Source organism: Rutidosis leptorrhynchoides, chromosome 9 (assembly GCF_046630445.1).
Source record: "Rutidosis leptorrhynchoides isolate AG116_Rl617_1_P2 chromosome 9, CSIRO_AGI_Rlap_v1, whole genome shotgun sequence".
In the NCBI taxonomy this organism is placed as follows: domain Eukaryota; kingdom Viridiplantae; phylum Streptophyta; class Magnoliopsida; order Asterales; family Asteraceae; genus Rutidosis; species Rutidosis leptorrhynchoides.
The window spans coordinates 50527538-50550206 of record NC_092341.1 but is presented as its reverse complement, the minus strand read 5'-3'; the positions used below and the strand labels follow the sequence as shown (position 1 = coordinate 50550206).

General features: G+C 34.9%; 1 protein-coding gene across 1 annotated transcript; it reads right to left on the bottom strand.

The window, feature by feature from the left end:
• Positions 1–12062: 12062 nt before the first annotated feature.
• Positions 12063–19933, bottom strand: LOC139867104 (nucleobase-ascorbate transporter 6-like). Its single transcript, XM_071855435.1, has 14 exons — positions 19807–19933; positions 15356–15453; positions 14903–15076; positions 14674–14774; positions 14489–14564; positions 14339–14398; positions 14079–14263; positions 13854–13950; positions 13670–13756; positions 13200–13258; positions 13017–13108; positions 12838–12915; positions 12595–12755; positions 12063–12281 (listed from the first exon to the last, which is right to left on the bottom strand). Exons 1-14 carry the CDS (start codon positions 19931–19933, stop codon positions 12063–12065), a joined length of 1614 nt encoding a protein of 537 aa, XP_071711536.1.
• Between the last annotated feature and the right edge of the window lie 2736 nt (positions 19934–22669).

Here is a 22669-nt window from a genome sequence, read left to right as displayed (position 1 = left end):
AAAGGTAGACTTGAGAGTAACCAAGTCCATTGAACCTTGTTGCAAATGATGCAACTCGTCCCGGATTCTATCAAGGTCGAAAGAAGTTCGGTATTCTTGAAAAAATTCCTTCTTAAACTCCTCCCATGTTAAGCTCATACATTGCTCTTCACCATACAAATTGATTTTATCGTCCCACCACAACTTGCCTTCTTCACGTAACATGCTAGACCCATACCTCGTCTTCTTCTCGGGAGGACATTCCGCGGTACGGAAAGCTCCCTCGATATCGAAAATCCAACAAGTGCTTTTCAATGGATCCCTTACTCCATTAAACATCGGAGGTTGAGTATCCTTGAAATTTTTGTAGTGAAAGTCCCGCCTTCCACCCCCACCATTACCTTCACCCCCTTCGCCTCGAGGATAAATGTTTCTAGCCTCTAAAGCCTCCTCTATTGCGGCTTTCATTCGATCGTTGATCATTTCGGTCACTTGTCCATCGACCGACTCTTGGAAGACCTTTCGGACATCGTCAAGAAAATCCTTCTTTAACTTTTTAAAGATGGCCTCAACCTTGGCCGTGAGTTCAACGTCCTCACTCGTACCACCGTTATCATTATCGTGTCCGTTTCTCGTCTTCATTCTATAAAATGGAAAAGATTAAACAAAGAACGAAAAGACATAACATGTAAGTATATACATGCACACCACACTACTCCATCTTGCTCGACAATCGTCGTACATTACTTGTTTGACACGATTTGCACCCGTAACAGTGGTAGCTAATCATTGTTACGCCAGCACGTCGCATTAACTTGCTAGTACAACGTCCATCTCGCTCGATGCTTGCTAAACACAACACAAATCAATTAGCACAAGGTTAGTTCACATAAACCAAAGCACTAACAATTCCCGATTAGACCCAAAGTCCTACAAGTCTCGCATAAAATGTTCACACAATAAATCCCAAGTCTAGGCACCTATCTCAAGTCGCCTAAATCCCTTAGACCATGCTCTGATACCACTTGAAACAACCCAACCCGCATTCCATACGATAAATTTTTTTTTTATTCAATACACATTTACGCGCCAATTAAATATGTAAACCATTCCACAAGCTCCATTTAAACGTACAGCAGTTTAAATGTTTACCAAAGGCACAAAGGCCAGTAATTAAGTTTAATACAAGTTTGACCTACTACAATGATAGTTTATAATCCAAACGACATTCGAGCATGGTTTGGGGCTAAACTACCCAAAACGTTAGGCCACTTCAAAAGCTATCCAAAAAGCACCCCCTGTCAACACAAACGGGAGACAAGTAATCCAACCGTATGCCCTTACCCTTGTCCAAGCCGGAACCTATAAAAATGGTAAACAACGAGAGGGTAAGCAATGCTTAGTGAATGCAATAGTTATACATACATATATATAACCCATCTATTTGCAACCACAAATACCAAATACCTCGCGCGAACATGTAACTCACATAGCAAGTCAATCATACCCGAAATACCAACAAGTCGTACATTGACGCCAAATCTCATTAGCATATACTCAACACCATATATATATATATATATATATATATATATATATATATATATATATATATATATATATATATATATATATATATATAATGCTAAACGATCACAACACAATATGGTTAACCATAACGCTACGGCGCTACCGGCACGTGGTTCACACCATACGCATTTGAGTCTCACTCTTTTATAGTGCTACCGGCATATGGTTCACACTTTGACGCTACCGGCACGTGGTTCACGCCTCATTTTATAGTGCTACCGGCACATGGTTCACACTCGATACTACCGGCACGTGGTTCACATCCTATATCTGTCACATACATGTTATGGCACTACCGGCACATGGTTCATACCATAACATTCACAAATAAACACGCCATATACATGAACGTATAATTATTCCACTTACCTTGTCACAAGGATGATGATTTAGCACTTCCGAGCTTCAACGCAATGTACCTAAATCATTAAGTGCACATTCAATTTCACAACTAGTGGGATTAACCACAATACTCCCACTTGAGCATTTAATGACCCAATTTGCGTTAAATGACTCAACTACTCACAACCGCCCATAAATGGCCAAGACTCGACTTTAATCACTAAGACTAGTGAATTAAAGTCTATTAACTTCAATTAACACAAAACTTAGGGTAATCCATACCCATTTCACCTAATTAGGTCAACTAGTACATTTTGACCCATTTTATAATACTTAGACTCACAATCAAGTCAAACTTACTCATTAACACTTCTTTCATAAATCTTAAAGTGCATTAGTGACTAACAACTTCAATTGACACTTACAACCTCAAATCACAAGGCCAAAACCCTAGATTGTGGCTATTAGGGTTTCATTACAACAACATAACCCAAACTCACCCGTTTTACCACCAAATGGGTCTTACAAATCTCTAGTAACCAAAACCCTAGCCATTAACCAATTTAAAACTCAAAACTTAGAGTTAGAATTTACCGAGACTATCAACATGTAGCTAGAGACGCAAGGAACAACTTTAATTCTTGCTCCAAAGATCAACCCTTAATCCTTCACTCTCAAATCTCACTTTTAATCCAAATGGGTTTTAAGTTTTGGGAGAGAAAATGGAGAGAAAAGAGAAAAAGAAATGAATTAAATGGATATGTGGTGGAGAGTTAATGCTCCCATCAGATTCACATGTCAATTTACCATTTTGCCCCTTAAAATCCCTTAAATTGAGCTAAGTCCGACACCAGTTCAGCAGAACTGTCGCGGCGCTGCCTTAGTCGTCGCGGTGCGACACATAAAGGGAAAATAGGCCCTTCTTAACCCAATCCCTGATCCAGGTTTGCTTTGTTCGTCGCGGCGCGGTCCCGCCTGTCGCGGCGCGGCGTTTGCCTGAGCCTGGTCACTTCGACCATTTAACACAAAATGATGGTTCAAACAACTAGCACACCTCATTCACACTTCCTACGCATGCCTAAGCTTCAACCTTAAGTCTCGCACGACTCAACTCCATCGCGACACATTATATATACTCATAAGCACGCATTCACGTATATATATAATTATACATTTACTCATAAACTAACACTTTGGCTCATTTAATCACATAAACGAACATGTATAATCGTGCTAATAATTTAGTTTGTACCTTTAAATATGTACGGGAAAAACGGGATGTTACATTAATCCTGTAAATAGAACTCATATTTGAATAATAATAATATAATTATAATTATAATTATAATTATATTTATAATAGTAATAAATAATAATAATAATAATAAAGTTTGCTTAAAAATTATGTATTTATATTTTTAATAATAATTATTAGTAATAACAAATGCCTCTTGAAATTTTTTTAAAAATTAAAATACAATTGTTATATGAAGGTTGTACAATATGGTTTAAAGTTTGTACGTGTTTTCATATGATGTTTTGTAAAAGATTGTACAATGTGTTATAAATTTGTACATATGGTCATCGGGGTGTTTTGTCATAAAGTTGTACATTATGCATCAAATATTGTACATATGGTCATGAGGGTATTTTACCATAAGATTGTACATAACGTTTCAAATATTGTATATATGATCATTGATGTGTTTTATCGTAAGGTTGTTCATAATGCTTTATATATTCAAATTAACATGTGAATATTTTTATTAAATACAATTAATTATTTTAATAACATTATCGTGGGGATTTAGAATTTTTCAATTTATTTTTAAATTTTTTTAAGCTTGAATAATCTTTATTTATGACATCATCATTATTATTATAGAGATTTATTACATATTGAATCCTTCAAAACTAATTTGACAATTGGTCGATACTCACAACCCATATACTTTATATATTAGGGTTGTAGTGAAGACATAAACAATAAAACCAACCAATCAAATGAATATTTATATGAAACGGGACGGTTCCTTACACGGAACCGGACCAGATCTTCTAGAACCAAATCGATATAATATGATCTGGCCCACGATTCAGCTTTTTGCTATAAAATGGAACTCACGACAAACCAAACCGAAATAGTTTTAGACGGTCCCGTAACATGCACAACCCGGTTAAATTTAGAAGGTAAATAGTGGTTGTGTCAAACTTGACGGTAAAGTTAAAAGTTGAGTATAAAATAATTAAATTAATATTGTATATAAATGTGTCACATTGTGATTGAATATAAGAAATTTGATGCTTATTTTTTGCATCACGTATGACGCCCAAGTTTTCATCACCCGAGTTAGGCGTTATTCTTTTACCACATCAAATTTGGACTTTAAAATTTGCTTGGGTAAAGCTCCATTTTGGGTAGTCTTAGACTATTTCACAGGCAGATGATGTATTTTTTGGATGATGTGACAAAGTCATTGAGTGAATGTAAATAAAAATGAGTGTTATGTTTGAGTGTTAAATTTGTGATGGATGATGCGGTAAAATGCATTGGATGCTTGGGATAAAATAAATAAATTAATAATATATAAAATTATTGGTGGAATCTGATTGGTCCAAAAAATTGTGACGCATGCTTTTTTTCGCCAGAACGGTGACTGACTCTCCAAGAGCGCCACATTGAATGTCATGTAGGTGACGCCTAAAATCTCACGCTTAGTTAGAAACGATCTTACCATTATGTTATGTGACATTTTAATACAAACCAACTAAAATATATCTAAAAAATGTTGTTCCAAATTTAAAGGGATGTGTAATTTTTGTTGAGTACTTGAGCAACCAGTTAATTTTGATTGCATTATTATTCTACTATGCAAGCAGACAAATACCCACCAAACATTCCTTTGTTATCACCATGTGCTCTTTAATGGAGAACCATAGCCCAGAAAAAGTGCCAATGGGTTTATTGTTAAAATCATTTCAGGGCCTTAGGGTTTTGAGCTAATATATTTCAGTGCCTTCCATGTGTTTGTGTTTTTGTCTCACAGAACTTTACATCTCAAATTTTCATTCTTTTTAATTGGCAAATCAACCAAATGACTCAAATGTGTTTCCTGTCCAAGCTTTTTAAGCAAAAAGAAAAAATAAAGGCTCTTTTTCAGGTTAATGTGACTACCATTATAAGTAAAATAAAGTGACACGATAAAACATCATAGCGCGACACCCCTTGTGACGTTGTTTGTCCATTTGAGTTAGACTGATTTCAATACATTAATGTAGGGTTATTGCAATTCATGGTAGGTTTAATCTCAGCCCTACAATGAGCACTTGTTTGCGTGTAATGCTATACTCCTGTGAAACTAGATACTAATCACGAATTAACCACACGAAACAAAAGTCATAAGCATGATTAGAGAAATCCATGATACCAAATGCGAGAGAGAATATAACTTTAGGCAATAAATTATTGAAAAGAATGTGATAATCATGGTTTGTTGCTTTGTTATAATGGTGTTAATCAACAAAAGTTTAGGATCATTGTGGGAAACTTTACACCTATGCATACAAGGTTTTGAAATGCATGATACCTTGACCATATCTATACTTTAAAGACTTCAAAATAAAGAAGGTTTTATCGTCTACTAGTATTTATAACTAGTAAAATGGGCCCGTGCGATGCCGCGGGACCTTTCGGATTGCGTATTCATAGTTAATGGAGCGTAATGTATTTACAGAAGTAAAAACGTTTTGTTACGGGTGTTTTTAAATACACGTAGTTAGTATCTAATGTACCTAATGGCCTATGCGTTTTTAATGGCAGGAAGATCGTGTTAAAAAAAAGGGAAATAGAATTATCGATATGATGTAGTTAGTTTGGGGAGTTTATTATAGGTTATGGAACACAGATCTAAATACACGTATTTAGCGTTTTTTTAAAAGTATCCGTTTCGCGTACTGTTAGTCTCGTTGTGTTCGTTATATTTTTTTGAGTTGAACGGTGGGTTCGAAAAAAATTAACGCGAGGCGAGCGGAAAGATATGTCCCGTTGAGTATTGAATATAGTCCGAGGTATTTAGCGTTTTTTTAGAAGTGTCCGTTTCGCGTATAGTTAGTCCCGTTGTGTTCGTTAGATTTTTTTGAGTTGGACGGTGGGCCCGAAAAAATTTAACGCGAGACGAGCGAAAAGGTATGTCCCGTTAAAAATGTGGGTGAAGTTTAATTAAGATTTTTTAGTAAAATATTGATTTTACACATTACACTCCTAATTTGAGGGGTGGGGTGTAAGTTGGTACATTTATTAGGGGGTGGTTTTTTTTTTTTTTTTTTCCCTTTTTTTTTGTTGGTGTCGTTTTGGGGGGGAATTTTGGTTGGGGGTGGAGTAGAGGGACCAAAAGTTTTGGGGTGATTAGTGTGTATGGGAAATTTGTAAAAGTTAACGTAATAATCAATCTTATCCTTTGACCAATATATTCAGACTTGGTGATATATTATCACCAATAGAATAATGGTTGGAATAATTTACATTTATTTATTTACATTTACATACATACTAACAGTCACCTTTTTTTTTGCCACCCTTTTTTTGTCGTTTTGGGCAAAAAAAAACGATCAAACGACATATAAACAAACAAATGAAAAAAACAACTTCACCCCCCAAGTTTTAACAATATGCAAATTCACCCCCCGAAACAGGGTACAAAATGTCAAACCCTTATTTTAATTAATAAACTCCACCCGATTTTTCAGAGAGGCATATCTTTCCGCTCGGTGCGAGTTAACTTTTTACGAGACCACCGTTCAGCTCTAAAAAATCTCAAGAACCCAACGAGACTAACTGCACGCGAAACGGACATCGTTAAAAAAATACTAAATAACGGGCCCTATATTCTCGCTCGGTGCGAGTTAAATTTTTCCGAGACCACCGTTCAACTCGAAATAATTTTACGAACACAACGCGACTAACTATACGCGAAACGGACATCGTCAAAAAAGCTTTACATACATATACATACACGTCCAACAAATAACCAAACCTACTAGATATATTAGGTACCAAACAACGTATATCCAAATTCGACCGTGCGTCGAATACAACCGCAGCAACGCGCGGTCGAATTTTTTCTAGTTACTTAATAATACTATTGTACTAGGCGTATTGCCCGTGCGTTGCACGAAGATGGTAATGGTTGTTGTAGCACACTTGTAAGTGAGATTTTTTGATGTGCTAATTGGTCATCGGTACATGTACTATATTATGTTAATGAGTTTAGCTTACTCCCAAACGAATGATAATTGCATAAAAAACTAATTTGCTTTTGGAAGAAACGTGATATAAATGGGCAATGAACTGAGTCATTATAAAAAATTCTCATTAACTTAAATATTAACTATTTCGACAACTTATTTTTTATTGTATGATTAGATCATCAAAATTGATCTCAAAATTGATGATAATAATATTAAATATTAAACATTATTATTATGAAAAAATTATGATTCTTCAAAACTTTATTATCTTAGAACACGAGTTTTAAATTATTTCTTATTATTATATAACTTATAATTACTATCTTAACCATTATGTTAAGTAAATAATTTTTTCTTCGTACATTTCTATTATTATTATTATATTATTTATTATTATTATTTATTACTTATTATCTATCCATAATGAATGGTGCGTAATTATGATCTTTTTATCTTTTTTTTACCACTTGACTACATTATCATTTAACATTTAGTATTGATAACTAACCACAATTACACCAAATTAAAATAGTTTTCCTAATAATAAATAACTATAATATAATATAATATCAACAATAATAATATTGTATGTTGATAATATTACAATAAAATGTAAGAAAGCATATTATTTATTTAACTATAAAATAAATTGTACAAAAAATTATACATATATAAATGAGTTTTAGATAATAATCGTAAAAGATAAACAATTACAAAAATTGAAGAAAAACATAATATGAACAACAATAACATCTTAATAAACTGAAATGGTAATATACATTTGATGTTTATGTGATTGATAAAATTGAAATAAAGAGCAAAGCATAGAAGATAAACGATTACAAAAATTGAAGAATTACAAAATTGAAGAAATTCATTACGAACAATAATAACATCTACATAACTATAAAATATATTGTACAAAAATTTATACATTTATAAATGAACTCTATATACTTATTATCATAGAAGATAAATAATTACAAAAATTGAAGAAAAATATTATATGAACAACAATAATATCTTAATGAAGTGATATTGCAAGATACATTCGAAGTTATGTGATTGATAAAATCGGCATAAAATGAGCACAATAACTTACAAAAATGATGATGATGAGAAGTGAGTATATGAATATGAATATGAGAAGTGAGTATTTATAAAGAAAAATATAACTACTCAAGAAAAATGAAAGAAGTAGAGAAATGAAGTATTTAATTAGGGAAAATGAAACATTTGTAACTATTGATATTATTTAAGACATAACTTACTTTATTATTAATATAGAGTAATTCACATTGGCTAGTTATTATTTATTTTTATATTTATTTTTAACTTTTTATCATTATTAAGTACATATTGTGTATTACTTTTTAGTTCTTTTACCATTATTAAATAGATGAAGTAAGTCATAAATAATACGTAGTAGTCAATATTTAGATAGATATAGATTGTATTAGTCTATACTTAAATTAAATTAAATTAAATGGAATAAGTAACTATATACGAAAAAAGAAGACGGGGTACAATTATTAATTTGTTATTTTAATGACACGCCTAAGTTAATTGTGGCTAAAGATTCATAATCCCAGCTCAATTTCCACTTGACCTTTTTCTTTATAGAGGAATTTTGTGCAATGATAGGTAGCCTTTAAGACTTAATGCTGGATTTGTTGCTTTCTAGAGTCATTGAGTAGATTGCTAACATGCTCATGCATTGCCATTGATTGCATTAAGACTTGATGCTGGATTTGTTGCTTTCTAGTTCTATGATTGAACATTAGTTTTCATTCTTCTTAAAAGCTGCTAATATCCTGCGCATCTAGATACATACCGATAAAGGGTGGTTAGAATTGCGTTTTCAAAACTACTTATTCTATAACTGCGTTCCTATTCAGTGGCGGATCCAAAAGCTTCTTTTAACAAGAAAGTAAAACTGCAAAAAGAGTTTGTGTCAGAAAATGATATAAAACGTCTTCAAATATTAGTAAATTGTCAATATACATCAATAAACAACGTAAAAGCTAAGAATCACTAACCTTAACATGCTTTCTCTTAAATGTTTTCTCCTAAACATACATTAATAAACATTGTTCGAAAAGCTTAAGAGCAAAACGACATCTTAATAATTAGAAATATTAGGGTCATTAAAACTTTTATTTTGGTGAAGTAGGAAATAAGGGTTAAATTGTAAATTACACTCCTTTCTTTCCAAAATCTCTAGTCCATTATTACTTTTTAAGTTGTCTAAAAGTAATTTTCTATATATCTTTATAAATATATAAAAATAAAAGAGTAAAGTTCTTTTAAACCCTTTATGTATACTTTTAAGACAAGTTAAATTAAAAAAATATGGAGTAAAATAGTAAAGTAAATAAAAGGCATAATGTGATAATGAAATTTTCTTTAACTAAGTGTTTTATTGTCCGGTGAGAATAGAATTGGAACGGTGGGACTATGATGTTAAAGGTTAGCTGGGTTAGTTTAGAGTGTTAAACAAATATCATCTAAAAAGTATAAGTTGGTCCGCGTCTACCATCTTCTTCACATGTCTTCTACAAACTCTTCAGCTACAAATTACTTCAAATCATGGCTTTTCAAGGGAGGAAAAATGAATCTTTCCTTGTGACTTTTTATCTTCACCCAAACTCATAAATATATCAAAAGATTGTCAGGGCATCCTGTTTAAAGGTTATGTTTAAATTTTAATCAATATTCTCATTGAGAGTGAATTTGTTATAACTTGATTTGTTTGCTTGTTATTATGCAAGGATGTTGATGATGATAGTTGAGGGGTTGCTATGCTATTGTTTAGAACTTGGAGTGTTGTTATGGATGAGTGCTAAAACCATGAGCATGCATCCGGTTTTATCTCTATTGTTTTGGGGGCTTGGTGTAAATGTAAAAAATATACACAAACTCTGTTCCAGATTAATTGTTCAGTATTTTTTTTTCGTCCCAAATTAATTTTCAACTTCCATAAAATAAATAGAAATTATAAGGTTAAGTTCATTTATGCCTCTACTTTATGTATATAAGACAAAATAGTAAATGAAAAGTAAAGAGTAAACTATAAATGTGACAAAAAGTATATTGCGACAATGACATTTCTTAAAGTGCGTATTTTTTATTTGCGAACAATTAATCTTGGACAGAGGGAGTAGTGTAAGCAATCTTTGCTTATTATTTTATTCATTACAAAGTAATCATCATCATCTCTCTCTCTCTCATTGTGAGATGTAATCTCGATCCTAAATTAGGGTTTCATTTGTTTGGATTGTTCAGTAGAAATTATTCATGCTTAGTGAGCAATTGTAATTTTAGTTGTGAGTATTCATCTGTTGAGTGTTATGTATCAGATAGTTTTTCTGGCTAATCTTTGGATCATTTGAAATAAAGATTCTTTGATTAATTGTATTTTCTGATATATGTATATTTTGTAAACATTCGACCCTGACTTACCTTAGGTAGATCCGCCCCTATTTGTATTATTTATTCTTAACACGTGATTATAATTATTTACATTCTGATAAAACGCTAACATCAAATGGTCTTGTAAAAACGTAATCGAACACTTTATATGTAAAAGACGTTATAAACATGCAAATGCTAAAATCAAAGTATATAAAAACCGTAATCAAACATCGTTATACCATTCATTATGGGCGTCATCTTTGCCCGTTATTGTGAGGTGGAAGTGCTTTGTATTTTTCACGGTCGAGTTTGCTTACTAACAGAAGGAGTTTGTTGCGTGGCTTCATGTGATTGATTACCTTATTATTATTTACAAATTTTCAGTCAACCAATCACTTAGGCCCGTTTGGTTCACGCAATCCCAAGGAAATTTGATGGAAATATAATTGAATTCCTTAGAGAGCTTCGTTTGGTTGACATATTTTAAAAGGAAATTAAATTCCTTAGAATCTTGAGATTTCTTCTTACGTAATGTTTACTCCTTCATAATATCAATGTATTTAAATTTCATCCAACATTGAATATATGAAAAATCAAAACATCCTCAAATATTTACGTTTATATTTTACGTACATTCTACTCGCTTTTCGTCGCGCGTTTTCGTAGGTGTTTTTGCACTAGTGCGTTTTTGTAGCAGGTTTTCAACACGCATTTTCACAGCTCGGTTTCAATCCGCGAATCTAAAAATTTCAACTGAAAACAATTGTAAAACACGAGTCTGAAAATGAAAACAAAAATTGAGAACGTAAAATTTTTTGTACAATATTCTAGTAATATTATTAAATGAAATTCAATTTCATTCCATGTTAATAAAAAAAACTCATTTTTTCACATTTCATAGAAATTATCAATTTCAATTCTTTTTCATAGAAATTATCAATTTCAATTCTTTCGGATTCCAATTCCTTTGACACATTCTATTTTTTCCAAAAACATTTTTTCCATACTGAGCCTTAAAACCTTCCCACAACTTCTCCCACTATGCCCGTACATCCCACAACATTACCACGTTACAATCAAATAAAAAAACCGTAAAACCATTTTCCGTCACATTCACCACGTCACAATCATCATAGCGGGTTGGTCACAATGTATAATGTAAAAACTCCAAGTTGCAGTTAACAAGGCAATACATGCATACTTGTACAGTTGTACATAAGGAAAAAAAATAGTAAGTCACTGTTTGGATGAAGTTGTTTCCCAGGTGTAGAAACCAACAATTTACACCAAAAACATATGAATCAACAACTTTTGTAACAAATTGTTCAAACAAGACTGGACATGATGTACATTGCATTTATAACAATCATATACATTTGCAACATAAAGATCCTGACTTGCAAAACAACAAAGTTTGTATCTAGGGGCTGCAAAAGAGATTAAGCCCTTTTTCTAAATGCGGTTATTTGACCACCTTCTAGATAAGATTATTATGCAGATGGGAAGTATCTATTGAGCCTATAAGGTAACGAGTAGAACTCTTCAGTTCTACTATCGCCCTTGAACGAACGGAAATCATCCCACCAATGCTTACCCCTGTCTTTCCTAACGGAACTGTCTTTACGATGAAGCGTATTATCTAGAAAATATGCCACAATCGCCGCAACAAAGGCTTCTGACGAAAAAGGAACGTTTACTATGTTGTTGAACTACACATGACAAAATGTAATTTGAGGTCAGAAAGATCTCCCAAAAACTGAAGTCCGACAAGAAATGGTGTAACCTCAGTCGCTGCACCTTTTGACTTTTGAGATCAAACATATGAACGTGTCAGTTCCAAATGTTAAAGTCGCCGTTACGAAATTAGTAAAATGTACTATTGTACTTTACTAACTTGTGGCGGTTTAACTTAAGGTTTCATTTAATTATCCTATTTTTCAAACGACTAAACAGTAATTGAAGTTATTCATGAGTATGTTTGACCTCAAAAGTCAAACTAGACCTGTATTATTCAAATCATACCCATCTTGCAGAAGTATGGACAGGGCCATAACCATTGATAGCTTCGTACTCGTTGAAATATTGGGGTACAGACAAGCCCAAAAAGACTGAAAACCCAAGTATGAACTTTGTTCTGAAGGTGTTCATATTGCAGTATTGAAGGAAGCTAAGGCCCACCCCACCTGTGATATCACAAAATTACCCTTAACGTTTGCCAAAAAGCAGATAACCGAAGCAGAATGAAAGATTTTCATATTAGCTTACCAACGTAAGCGAAGAAAAGGCAATATAGAGCAGCAATGATAGGTGTTGGTATAGAAGCAAATACTGCTCCAAATTTACCTGCATTATTTTAACAATATATGATGCCCACTACTAAATATATAATGATAACAACAACGAACCGAAAATATGTTATTAAACAATATTTGTAAGGAACTTACCAAGAACGGAAAAGAAGATCATGAACCCTGCTGAAATTTGCACAACCCGTCGACTACCAACACGGGTTACAGCCATAAGGCCCGCATTCTCACTACAAAGTAGATAAAAGTTGTCGTTATGTTAAACAATTGAGTTAAATTCATTGTGAATGGACGTTGAAAACAAGTTTTGCTTTGACTCACATAGATACCGAAGACCCACTTACAGTTCCGAATAAACCAGACAACAATATGCCAATTCCCTACAAAGACATACAAACATGTGCTTCAGTTAATGCACACATATCAGGAGTCAAAGGCACAACTTTGTTTTAACATATTGACAAAATTACACGGCTCGTCCTGTAGTTTGTATTGAATTGCACGTATTAGGGTTTGTGAGTATTGTGAGGAAAAGATGACCTTTATGAAAAGACGAATTTACTCTCATATGCATTGTACATGACTGAACTTAACATCATTTATTAACGATCGTCAGCTGGAGGGACGAGCCGTGCAAAAAAATGAAACCATGAGGACGAGGAGTGCCAAAAAAAGATTAGGGACTCGGAATGCCAATTCATACAAACCACAAAAACGAACCGTGTAATTTTGTCTATAATATTCCGATAAAAAGTAGGACTAGAAAGGTGATTGGGTAGTTGGTTAAGTACCTGCCAACCGACACCACGACTTAGAATAGATGGTGGCAAGGGAGTTGCACTTGCATACCTAGAAACCGCAATGAAGCCGCCAGTTGACTGATTATATCATCCACACACGTAAACGATACTTAGAAAAACAGATACAAGTCGTCTTACATTTATTACGAAAAGTGTGCGAGGACTAAAAACGAACCTCAACTAGAGCAACAAAAGCAGCCATCATCATGGCAAAAGCTTCACCTGCATGAAATGAGGGTGCTCCCCATTGGAAAGGATATGGAGCTCTTATCCTGAATATGCAGGGACAGTTAGCCATAATTATATGTGGCAAAATGGGTCGGGTCGGGCTAATTTTTTTTTATCCGTTTCTAAAATTTTAATAACTACAAATGTTTTGAAATGGAAAACGATTTCTAACCACGGGGCAGAGTGAATTAGTCCAGTTCGATCTGTACGACAACTTGTTTGTGTCCTCAAAGTTGTGTGATTGTAGGCCCCACTAACCGTTAGAATGTGAGCGTAGACCCAAACGATTGCAACAGAGATCAGAACAGCAAATCGTTCTAGCACGTTTCTTCCGGAATGTATCATATGAGAAAGATACTGCACATAACGTTTCAAAAAACTAAATGTTGGAACGATTTAATTAGTATACTTTTCTATATTAAAGAAAATTACCTGAGATATAAGAACCAGAATGATGAGCTGAGGCAGCCCGATTTCAACACATCTAGCAACCTAAATACACAAAAAAGAGACTAAGATACAAAATAAGCGTGAGTTGTATTCTGTAAAAACTAAAAATATGTCTAAATGTACGTAACTTACCCCTGGGAATCCAAATTCATAAAGACCGAAGCCAGCTAGAGCGACTAAAGGAACAGCCGAAAGTGGACTCAACAACCTTTAAATCAAACAGATGAGTGTTACGAAAAATGGTGTAAACGAATGGAACAGTTTGGAGTAATATAATGACGGAACACTTATACTTATGTTTATAACTTAAAGCTAACCTTGCAACGTTACGCCAAAGACCACTGAACCCGAGAATGATTTGAATTGTTGAAGCAATTATCAATGCACCTTGAATCGCACGCATTGTCTTCCTAAATCTCTGAGAAAAATAATTAATACATAAAGATTTAGTCCATGAAAGAAAAAACACACAAATGAAAATGCGTCAAAGTTCATTAAATAGCAAACAATCGATGAAAAATATTTAATAGAATTTGGTTCACGAACCACTAGAGGATTGGGATCACTCCAACGACCAGATAGGATAATCAAGATAGTAGATGGAACAAAAGTATATGAACTCCCAATAACTGCAGGTAAGCGGGTCCCAAACATAGTCTGCAGCAACGTATTCAATCCAGCAACAAAAAGCATTGTCTGGATCACTTCTGCTTTCTCTGTCTAAAACATAACGACGATTGCTCTGGTTAGGTTCTCATGACATGACCACATGAAAAAATTAATATTAAATCTGCATTTAGAAAAAAATCTATCTTTTCTTTTAGGCAAACGCACACACCCATCTCAATTTTTTATGTGAATATATAAATAATGTCCACATGAGGATTTGAACCCATGACCTTAAGGTCGGAGGAGCACCTCGATACCGCCAGGCCAATGCCCCTTGGTAGAAAAAAAAATCAATCTTGAAGTGCGTAAATTGGAAATATGAAGTCATACATTGCCTCCTCCCATTTGAGGAACAAGAGCCATTGGAATAATAACTGTTGTGCCAAGCATTACTATATAATGCTGAAAGCCAAGCAGTATAGCCTCAGCTGCAGTAATATAAAGAAAAGTTAAAGCAGGATCAATATAGAATCTAATATTGACAAACCATGTATGACCATCATCTATTTTACGTTCAGATGTTCGTAAACTGGGCTTATAGTCTGCAAATGTACTATAAATGAACGATATATATATATGACAGACACACATAGGCAGAAGTTACACTAGTATGCTACATTCAACTAAGTCCACATTTAATAAATGCTAGTCAACGACTTCTATGTTGACTTTGAAAATTACTGTCAAGGATTGTTTGTTGTAGGTGCATTAACCAAATATTAAAAAAAAAATAAAAAAAAATAAAAAAAATAAACATAATAGCGAACGAAAGATAGAATCAAAGTGGTATTATTTATCAAGTATGAATATGAATAGGTGTTAGGAATAAAGAACGTGAGCCCTAACAAGACTTGATAACCCTAGGTTATCAAACCCACTTACAATAAACGAAAATAATTGATGTATATGAAGAAACTAGCAAAAACGATAAAGACAAGAGAATTTAACGAGGTTATATGTAATCACGAATGATTACTTTAATCCTAGACCATCAAAGAGAGTTCTTTTATTGATAAATTTCGTGGATACATGTATGGGTTACAATAAGATGCTTAAATAGGCAAAAACTCAACAAGAAAATAGCTTAGGGAACAAGAAAACGCGTTTTGGAAACTTCCTCGTCAGGCATAGCCGCACCGAGCCTAGAAAGGGCCGCGCCGCAGCTCCAAGGCAAATTCCAGGACAGAAGCTTCTCGAGTCTGATGCTCTGTTTATGCGTTAAGCCGCGTCGCGCCTAGGAGAGGCCGCGACGCGTCTCTTCCCTTGAAACATTTTCTTCGACTTGTTTAACTCGATTCGCACTGCAACAATCTCACACTCGAAGAGACGTTAAACAACATCCATCTTAACCTAACATCATCAACATCATCATCATCCCACAATAACAACTTTGACCTGCTAATTATACCTCCTTTTGATACCGCCGGATTTGCACCCGAATCACGCCGCACTTCATTCAATAACCTTCGAACAAGTGAAGTCTTTCGACACCAAAAAATTACCGCTGAGCTATAATTCAATCTTTATGTTACTAGCTTGGGAAAAACAAGAACCTCTCTTTGGCTATGGCACATACCTCCTTAGTTTAGGAGATAACGGGTCGTTTGAGTCCGACCCGACCCAATTAACCCCATCGCACAAGCGATCTACGCGTACACAATATCATCCACCCGATTCATCTTTTCAACAAAGAATAAACCCGCCGGTAGATCAAACATGTGGACAACACTATCAAGGCATCCGTGTGAGAACGCAATCACACTCTTGATCTTCCACATAAGCGTCTTTGCTTTCACCATTGGAACACCGACCACATACGTGCGCACGTCTTTTGACAAACCCGATTTTCCATCCCGAGCCAACTCCCATTGTACGGATGTATCATCAATCATGACTCTTAAAAAAACCTTTTGTTCATCTTCCTCGGTCGACCACAACAAAGTTGCCATTGGAGAAGATCTACCCGAAGTACCGTAAGCTCTAGTGTACCCAATTCGACCCGAATTTTCACTAGCTTCAACTTCCTTTGAGCTCCTACTCAAACAAGATCCCCCAACAATTCCGGAAAGCATTAGCATGCTAGGACTTTGAGCCTCCACAAAATCACCTAGCCATTCCTCCTTAGGAACTTCAACCATATACATGGTTTCCTTTTTAAACCCACGAGCAACCACATAATCTCCCTTAAACACTACCCACTTTTGATCTCCAAATAGGACATGACAATTATCGTCATTCAATTGCCCAACCGAAATCAACCGACTCTTGAGCTTTGGAATGAACCGAACATTCCTCAAGATCCAAGCATAATTAAAGTGTCTAACCACGATATCACCAATACCCGCAATTTCAAGTATACTCCCATTCGCAACTCGAACCTTACCGGAGTATTCCTTGAAGTTCACCATCTCGTTCATGAATGGGGTAACATGATACGAGGCACCCGAATCTAAAACCCAAGATTTGTCAAGAACCTCTTTTTGGCACATCAACGCATCTTCGATCACCATAGTCGATACGCTCCCACCCGACTTAAGACTCGGGCACTTTGACTTATAATGATCAACTTGTTGACAATTCAAACACACCACGTTCTTGCTCCTTGACGGACTTCTTGGCCTAGCTCTTCCCCGACCAACACTTAGAACCGAACCCGAACTTCCATTCGAATCTTTCCTACGAATACCTTCGCTAAGAATCAAATCCCGGATTCCTTCAAAAGTTAACTTAGTAGTTCCGGATGAACCACTAACCGCCGTAACCGTACCGGCCCAACTCTCGGGCAATGAAGATAGCAAAAAAAATGCCTCAAGCTTATCATCGAATTTAATATTCACCGACTTTAAACGAGTTAAAATCGAATTAAATTCGTTAACATGATCCGCCGCCGAGGAACCCTCCATCATATCATCCTAGCATTCACCAATTGCCCAATCAAGAAAACTTTATTCAAAGCGGATGGCTTTTCATACATGTTAGATAAATCCCCAAGTACACCCGCCGTTGTGGTTTCACCCACGATGTTGTAAGCAACGTTCTTGGCCACAGAAAGTCGAACAACCCCTAGGGCTTGCCTATCCAACAACTCCCACTCGCCTTGAGTCATCTCTTCTGGTTTAATACCCTTCAACGGTTGGTAAAACTTCTTTTGATAGAGCACATCTTCAAACCCACTTACAATAAACGAAAATAATTGATGTATATGAAGAAACTAGCAAAAACGATAAAGAAAAGAGAATTTAACGAGGTTATATGTAATCACGAATGATTACTTTAATCCTCGGCCACCAAAGAGAGTTCTTTTATTGATAAATTTGGTGGATACATGTATGGGTTACAATAAGATGCTTAAATAGGCAAAAACTCAACAAGGAAATAGCTTTGGGAACAGAAAAACACGTTTTGGAAACTTCCTCGTCAGGCATAGCCGCGCCACGCCTAGAAAGGGCCGCGCCACGGCTCCAAGGCAAATTCCAGGACAGAAGCTTCTCGAATCTGATGCTCTGTTTATGCGTTAAGCCGTGTCGCGCCTAGGAGAGGTCGCGGCTCGCCTCTTCCCTTGAAACATTTTCTTCGACTTGTTTAACTCGATTCACACTCCAACAATAGGAACTTAAAGTATGAAGTATCTATAGGAAACTTAAAGCTCAGGTATATAGATTTTGAAAAAAACAAATTGAGCAGACAAAAATGTAACTATATATGTTTTGACATTCATACTCGGGCTTCCATTGTTGGAAGTTAACTCCTTATCGTTGCTAATATAAGTAATTTTTGATACATTTACTTGGTATCAACCATAGATAGCAGGTGATACGTTACAAGTGGCGAATTCATGATCAAAACTAGGTTCCGGAAATTTTTTCAAAGCTAATCATATTAATTAGAAAGGTATTTTAGTTGTTTTACCTCCAAATCTATAGCCCCCTAAAAACTTATACGGTCCTATAGTTGAATACATATATAGTGATGCCCTATACAATTTTAAGGTTACTGTTGGTGTATAATGTAAGTCTCTAGTTCATTCCAGGTTTACGTACTTTTGGGAACAATGTGTATGCTTTTATATTTGGTTATTACTTCTCACGTTTGTTATGCTATCAAGTAACCAAGTATGTATGTTCGTGAATGTGAAATACATACCGTGTATCTATCCGTAAAGTGTACGGTTACAGGTACATCCGTACGGATCAAGATTGCATCCGTGTAGATAAGTCGTCAGGCACTATAAAAGGAGGATTTCGGGTTCCAAGTCAAGGTTACACAATTATACACAACCCTAGCCGTATCCAAGTAATCTGTGACGTCTAGCATTACGTATTGTCGATTTCCAAACGTAACAAGTCCATTCTAAAGCGAATCGATTGATTCTTTTAAGTGTTTTATATATAAAACAGAGTATTCCGCACTCAAATTGTCAAAACGATTGATTTATACTGCTAAATTGATCCTACACTCTGTTACATAGAAAGAGGCAATTACAATTTGAAATAACTATGAATTGAAAGTTCATTATACACAATGTAATCGATCTGGTACATAATTTGAAAGTCATAGCATAAAAGAAGCATGGAGTATTAATCATAAACTAATCACCATCACCATATTACCATATAAAAATTGACACCAATCTTATTTCATTGATATGCGGCATATCATATGCCTTACAGAAACAGAATCACTAGTAATTTCAAGACAAACATAATTTATTAACCGTTACATAAATGGATATATATAGGTATATATCATTTCATGTTTTATAAGAAGATTAAAGAACTTACGCCATGGGGGTGGACTAGTAATGCAGTAAGCAACATTAGGAAGCTGATCTTTTGCAGGGTGTGGCACCAATGAACTCCCACTAACTTTCGGACCACCACCACCACCACCACCATTAACTCCGGCCATATAGATTGATTAATCTATTTGTTTGAGCAGAAATAACAAGATATATATAAAAGTACCTCGGATACTATATGGATATATTGTTGAGTGTCGAAAGACTAAAAAAGGAGTGTGAAAGAAATTAAAGGAGATAGTGCAGTCAGCAGTGTGCAGCCAGTAGGGATGTGTTTAGGCGGTTTGCATGTACGCGTGTTAGAATCTGGTGACAAGGAGCTACATCTTTGTATTCTTGTTTGTAGTCATCATCTAGTTTTAAATGATCTTTATTTACGTGTTTATATAATTATAATAAATAAATAATAAATATACAACTATTACGGAGTATATATTTTATATTTAGTAACACGAATAAAGACATGACGAATTGACGATATCGGATATCATATAACATATTCTCTACTTTTTTAGAATGTACGTATAGTAGTTCACTAGCTACTTATTGGCACTGTTTTATAAGAGGATAAAGGTCCGATCTATTGATCAATACTGTTAGGAATTCGGTAGGCCCTAATATGACAGGTGATTCATCAAACCACCAAACCCACAAACTACAAACGATTAATAAAGCTAGAACGATAAATAAAAATGATAAACGACATAGGGTATTTAACGTGGTTATATCCCAACTCCAAAACACAGAGAAGGGTTTACTCCACGGGCGCAAACCAGAGATTTTCTACTATTAATTTTGTGCACGCATTACAATGAGGCTAGGGGTTACAATTTATAGGAAGAGTTAAACTTGTCCACCAAGTTAAACTTGTCCTTCAAGCAAAAGACATTCCATAAATATCTATTACTTGCTCCATACTCCATTTCTACTAGAAGATTTAATTAAGGCAACAGAATTTCTACGACTTGTTCACCAAGTCAAACTCTCTACAACTTGTTCACCAAGTCAAGCTCCCTACGACTTGTTCATCAAGTCAAGCTCTCTACGACTTGTTCACCAAGTCAAGCCTTGTTCCTTTGATCAAATTCTTCACACATTCAACAATCTCTCACTTGAAGACTTTGAGCAAACTCTTCACTACTCAACAATCTCCCACTTGAAGATTTTGAACAAACCCGAACATCAATCTCCATTTCTGACCAAGAACGTCAAACCACCATTATACCGCCAAACTCCATTTGGGACACGCACACTCATCACATACGTCGAATGAGTAGACTTTCGATACAAGGTCTTCAACACTACTTGTCGGAACTAGAAACCAATAACCGCCTCAATTGTCAATGTTGTTCAAATACCCATAGCAACTCCCGATCTCCTCTCAGCTACGACTTTTGATACCGCCGGAATCAAACATCCGGGTCACGCCGCTCTTCCACACCTGAGGGAAGGAAGTCTTTCGACATCAAATCCGCTAAGCTTCAACCCGATCTCCAGTTACTAACTTGGGCCATCTCGGTTTCTTGCACCACCATATTCTTACACAAGAAGATCAATTGAAGTATGCAACTCTTCAATTATAGGATTCTTCACCGCCTCACTGATCACTCTAGACATGTCCAATCCCAAACCCACATGTCAATTATCACCCTCGTACAGAATTTCCCGAATATCTATGATTTCCTTTTACCAGCAATCAGAAAAATCAACAGACGTCTTTGTAGACTCTTCATCAAGGCTCCAGTGAGAACAACCTCGAAATCTACCACCTTTTCAACTTTACGCTTTCTCGCTGGTACACTGACCTCCTCATAGCTATGAATATCACAAACCCCATCTTCTCATCCCAAGCACGCTCCCACTGTACGAGTAAGAAATAAAACCGTGGCTATCCGAGAAGAATCTGGTTTGTTCCACCGGTCAGTTGCAAATCTATTTGCCATTCGAGGGTATGTTTGCAGCATCCAAGTACCCTAGTGTTATACGCACTAATCATGTGAATACCAGAGACCCACGTTGCATAATCGTCTCCATAACTCCCATTAGTCGTCAAACTCCCACTAGCTCAGTACTTCCGTCGGTTACCAAACTCCCATCGAATTCCCGACACCCTCTAGAAAACTCAAGTTCCAGGACTTACAAGATTAGCCACGTCTACTGTAATGACCCGCACTTTTTCGATCGTTCTATACTTATAAGATTAATATTTATCTAAATTAAACCTTACCAACATGATAAGCAATCCAAATTGTTAAGATTTATGTTTTTGAAAAGAGTTTTACACAACGTTTGACCGTCTAGTTTGACCGATGATATCACGAACTATACAATATATGATAATTATACATACATATTTAACATGATCTAAGGATGTTTTAATATCTCATTTTGTATTAATAACAAAAAGTCATAAGTATATTTTGAAACTACTAACTTAAGTTTTCAAAACAATAACCATACGTAACGTTATTTGACATAAATACTGATGATTTATAATGTTTATACATATATCGTATAAGTAATGTATTTAATCATTTTTAAAGGGCTTTTATACATAAAACAATATAAGTATATTTACAAAAGATAGTTATATTTGAATTCTCGTTCCGTTTTCTCAATAATCCTATACGTATATCTAGGGTACTATACACAGCTTCTAGAAGTATTTACTATTGGTATATACCAATAGAAATCTTCAATTATTGGAATAATATGTCATTCATGACATAATAAATTTTAACTTATCTTAGATATTTTCACTAAAAACCAAATTTTCAAGCCTATAAATAAGCACCATTTCTAACTCATTTTTACACATTCATTTTCCAAATTTTACTTCCAATTTT

What these genes read in the sequence shown, in the direction of transcription:
- LOC139867104 (XM_071855435.1), bottom strand. Translation starts at nt 19,933, where the DNA reads ATGGCCGGAGTTAATGGTGGTGGTGGTGGTGGTGGTCCGAAAGTTAGT. An exon ending in CTTTTGTTGCTCTAGTTGAG is followed by an intron (nt 13,757 to 13,853) that starts GTTCGTTTTTAG and finishes TGATATAATCAG; the next exon opens with TCAACTGGCGGCTTCATTGC. An exon ending in GTCGTGGTGTCGGTTGGCAG is followed by an intron (nt 13,259 to 13,669) that starts GTACTTAACCAA and finishes ATGTCTTTGTAG; the next exon opens with GGAATTGGCATATTGTTGTC.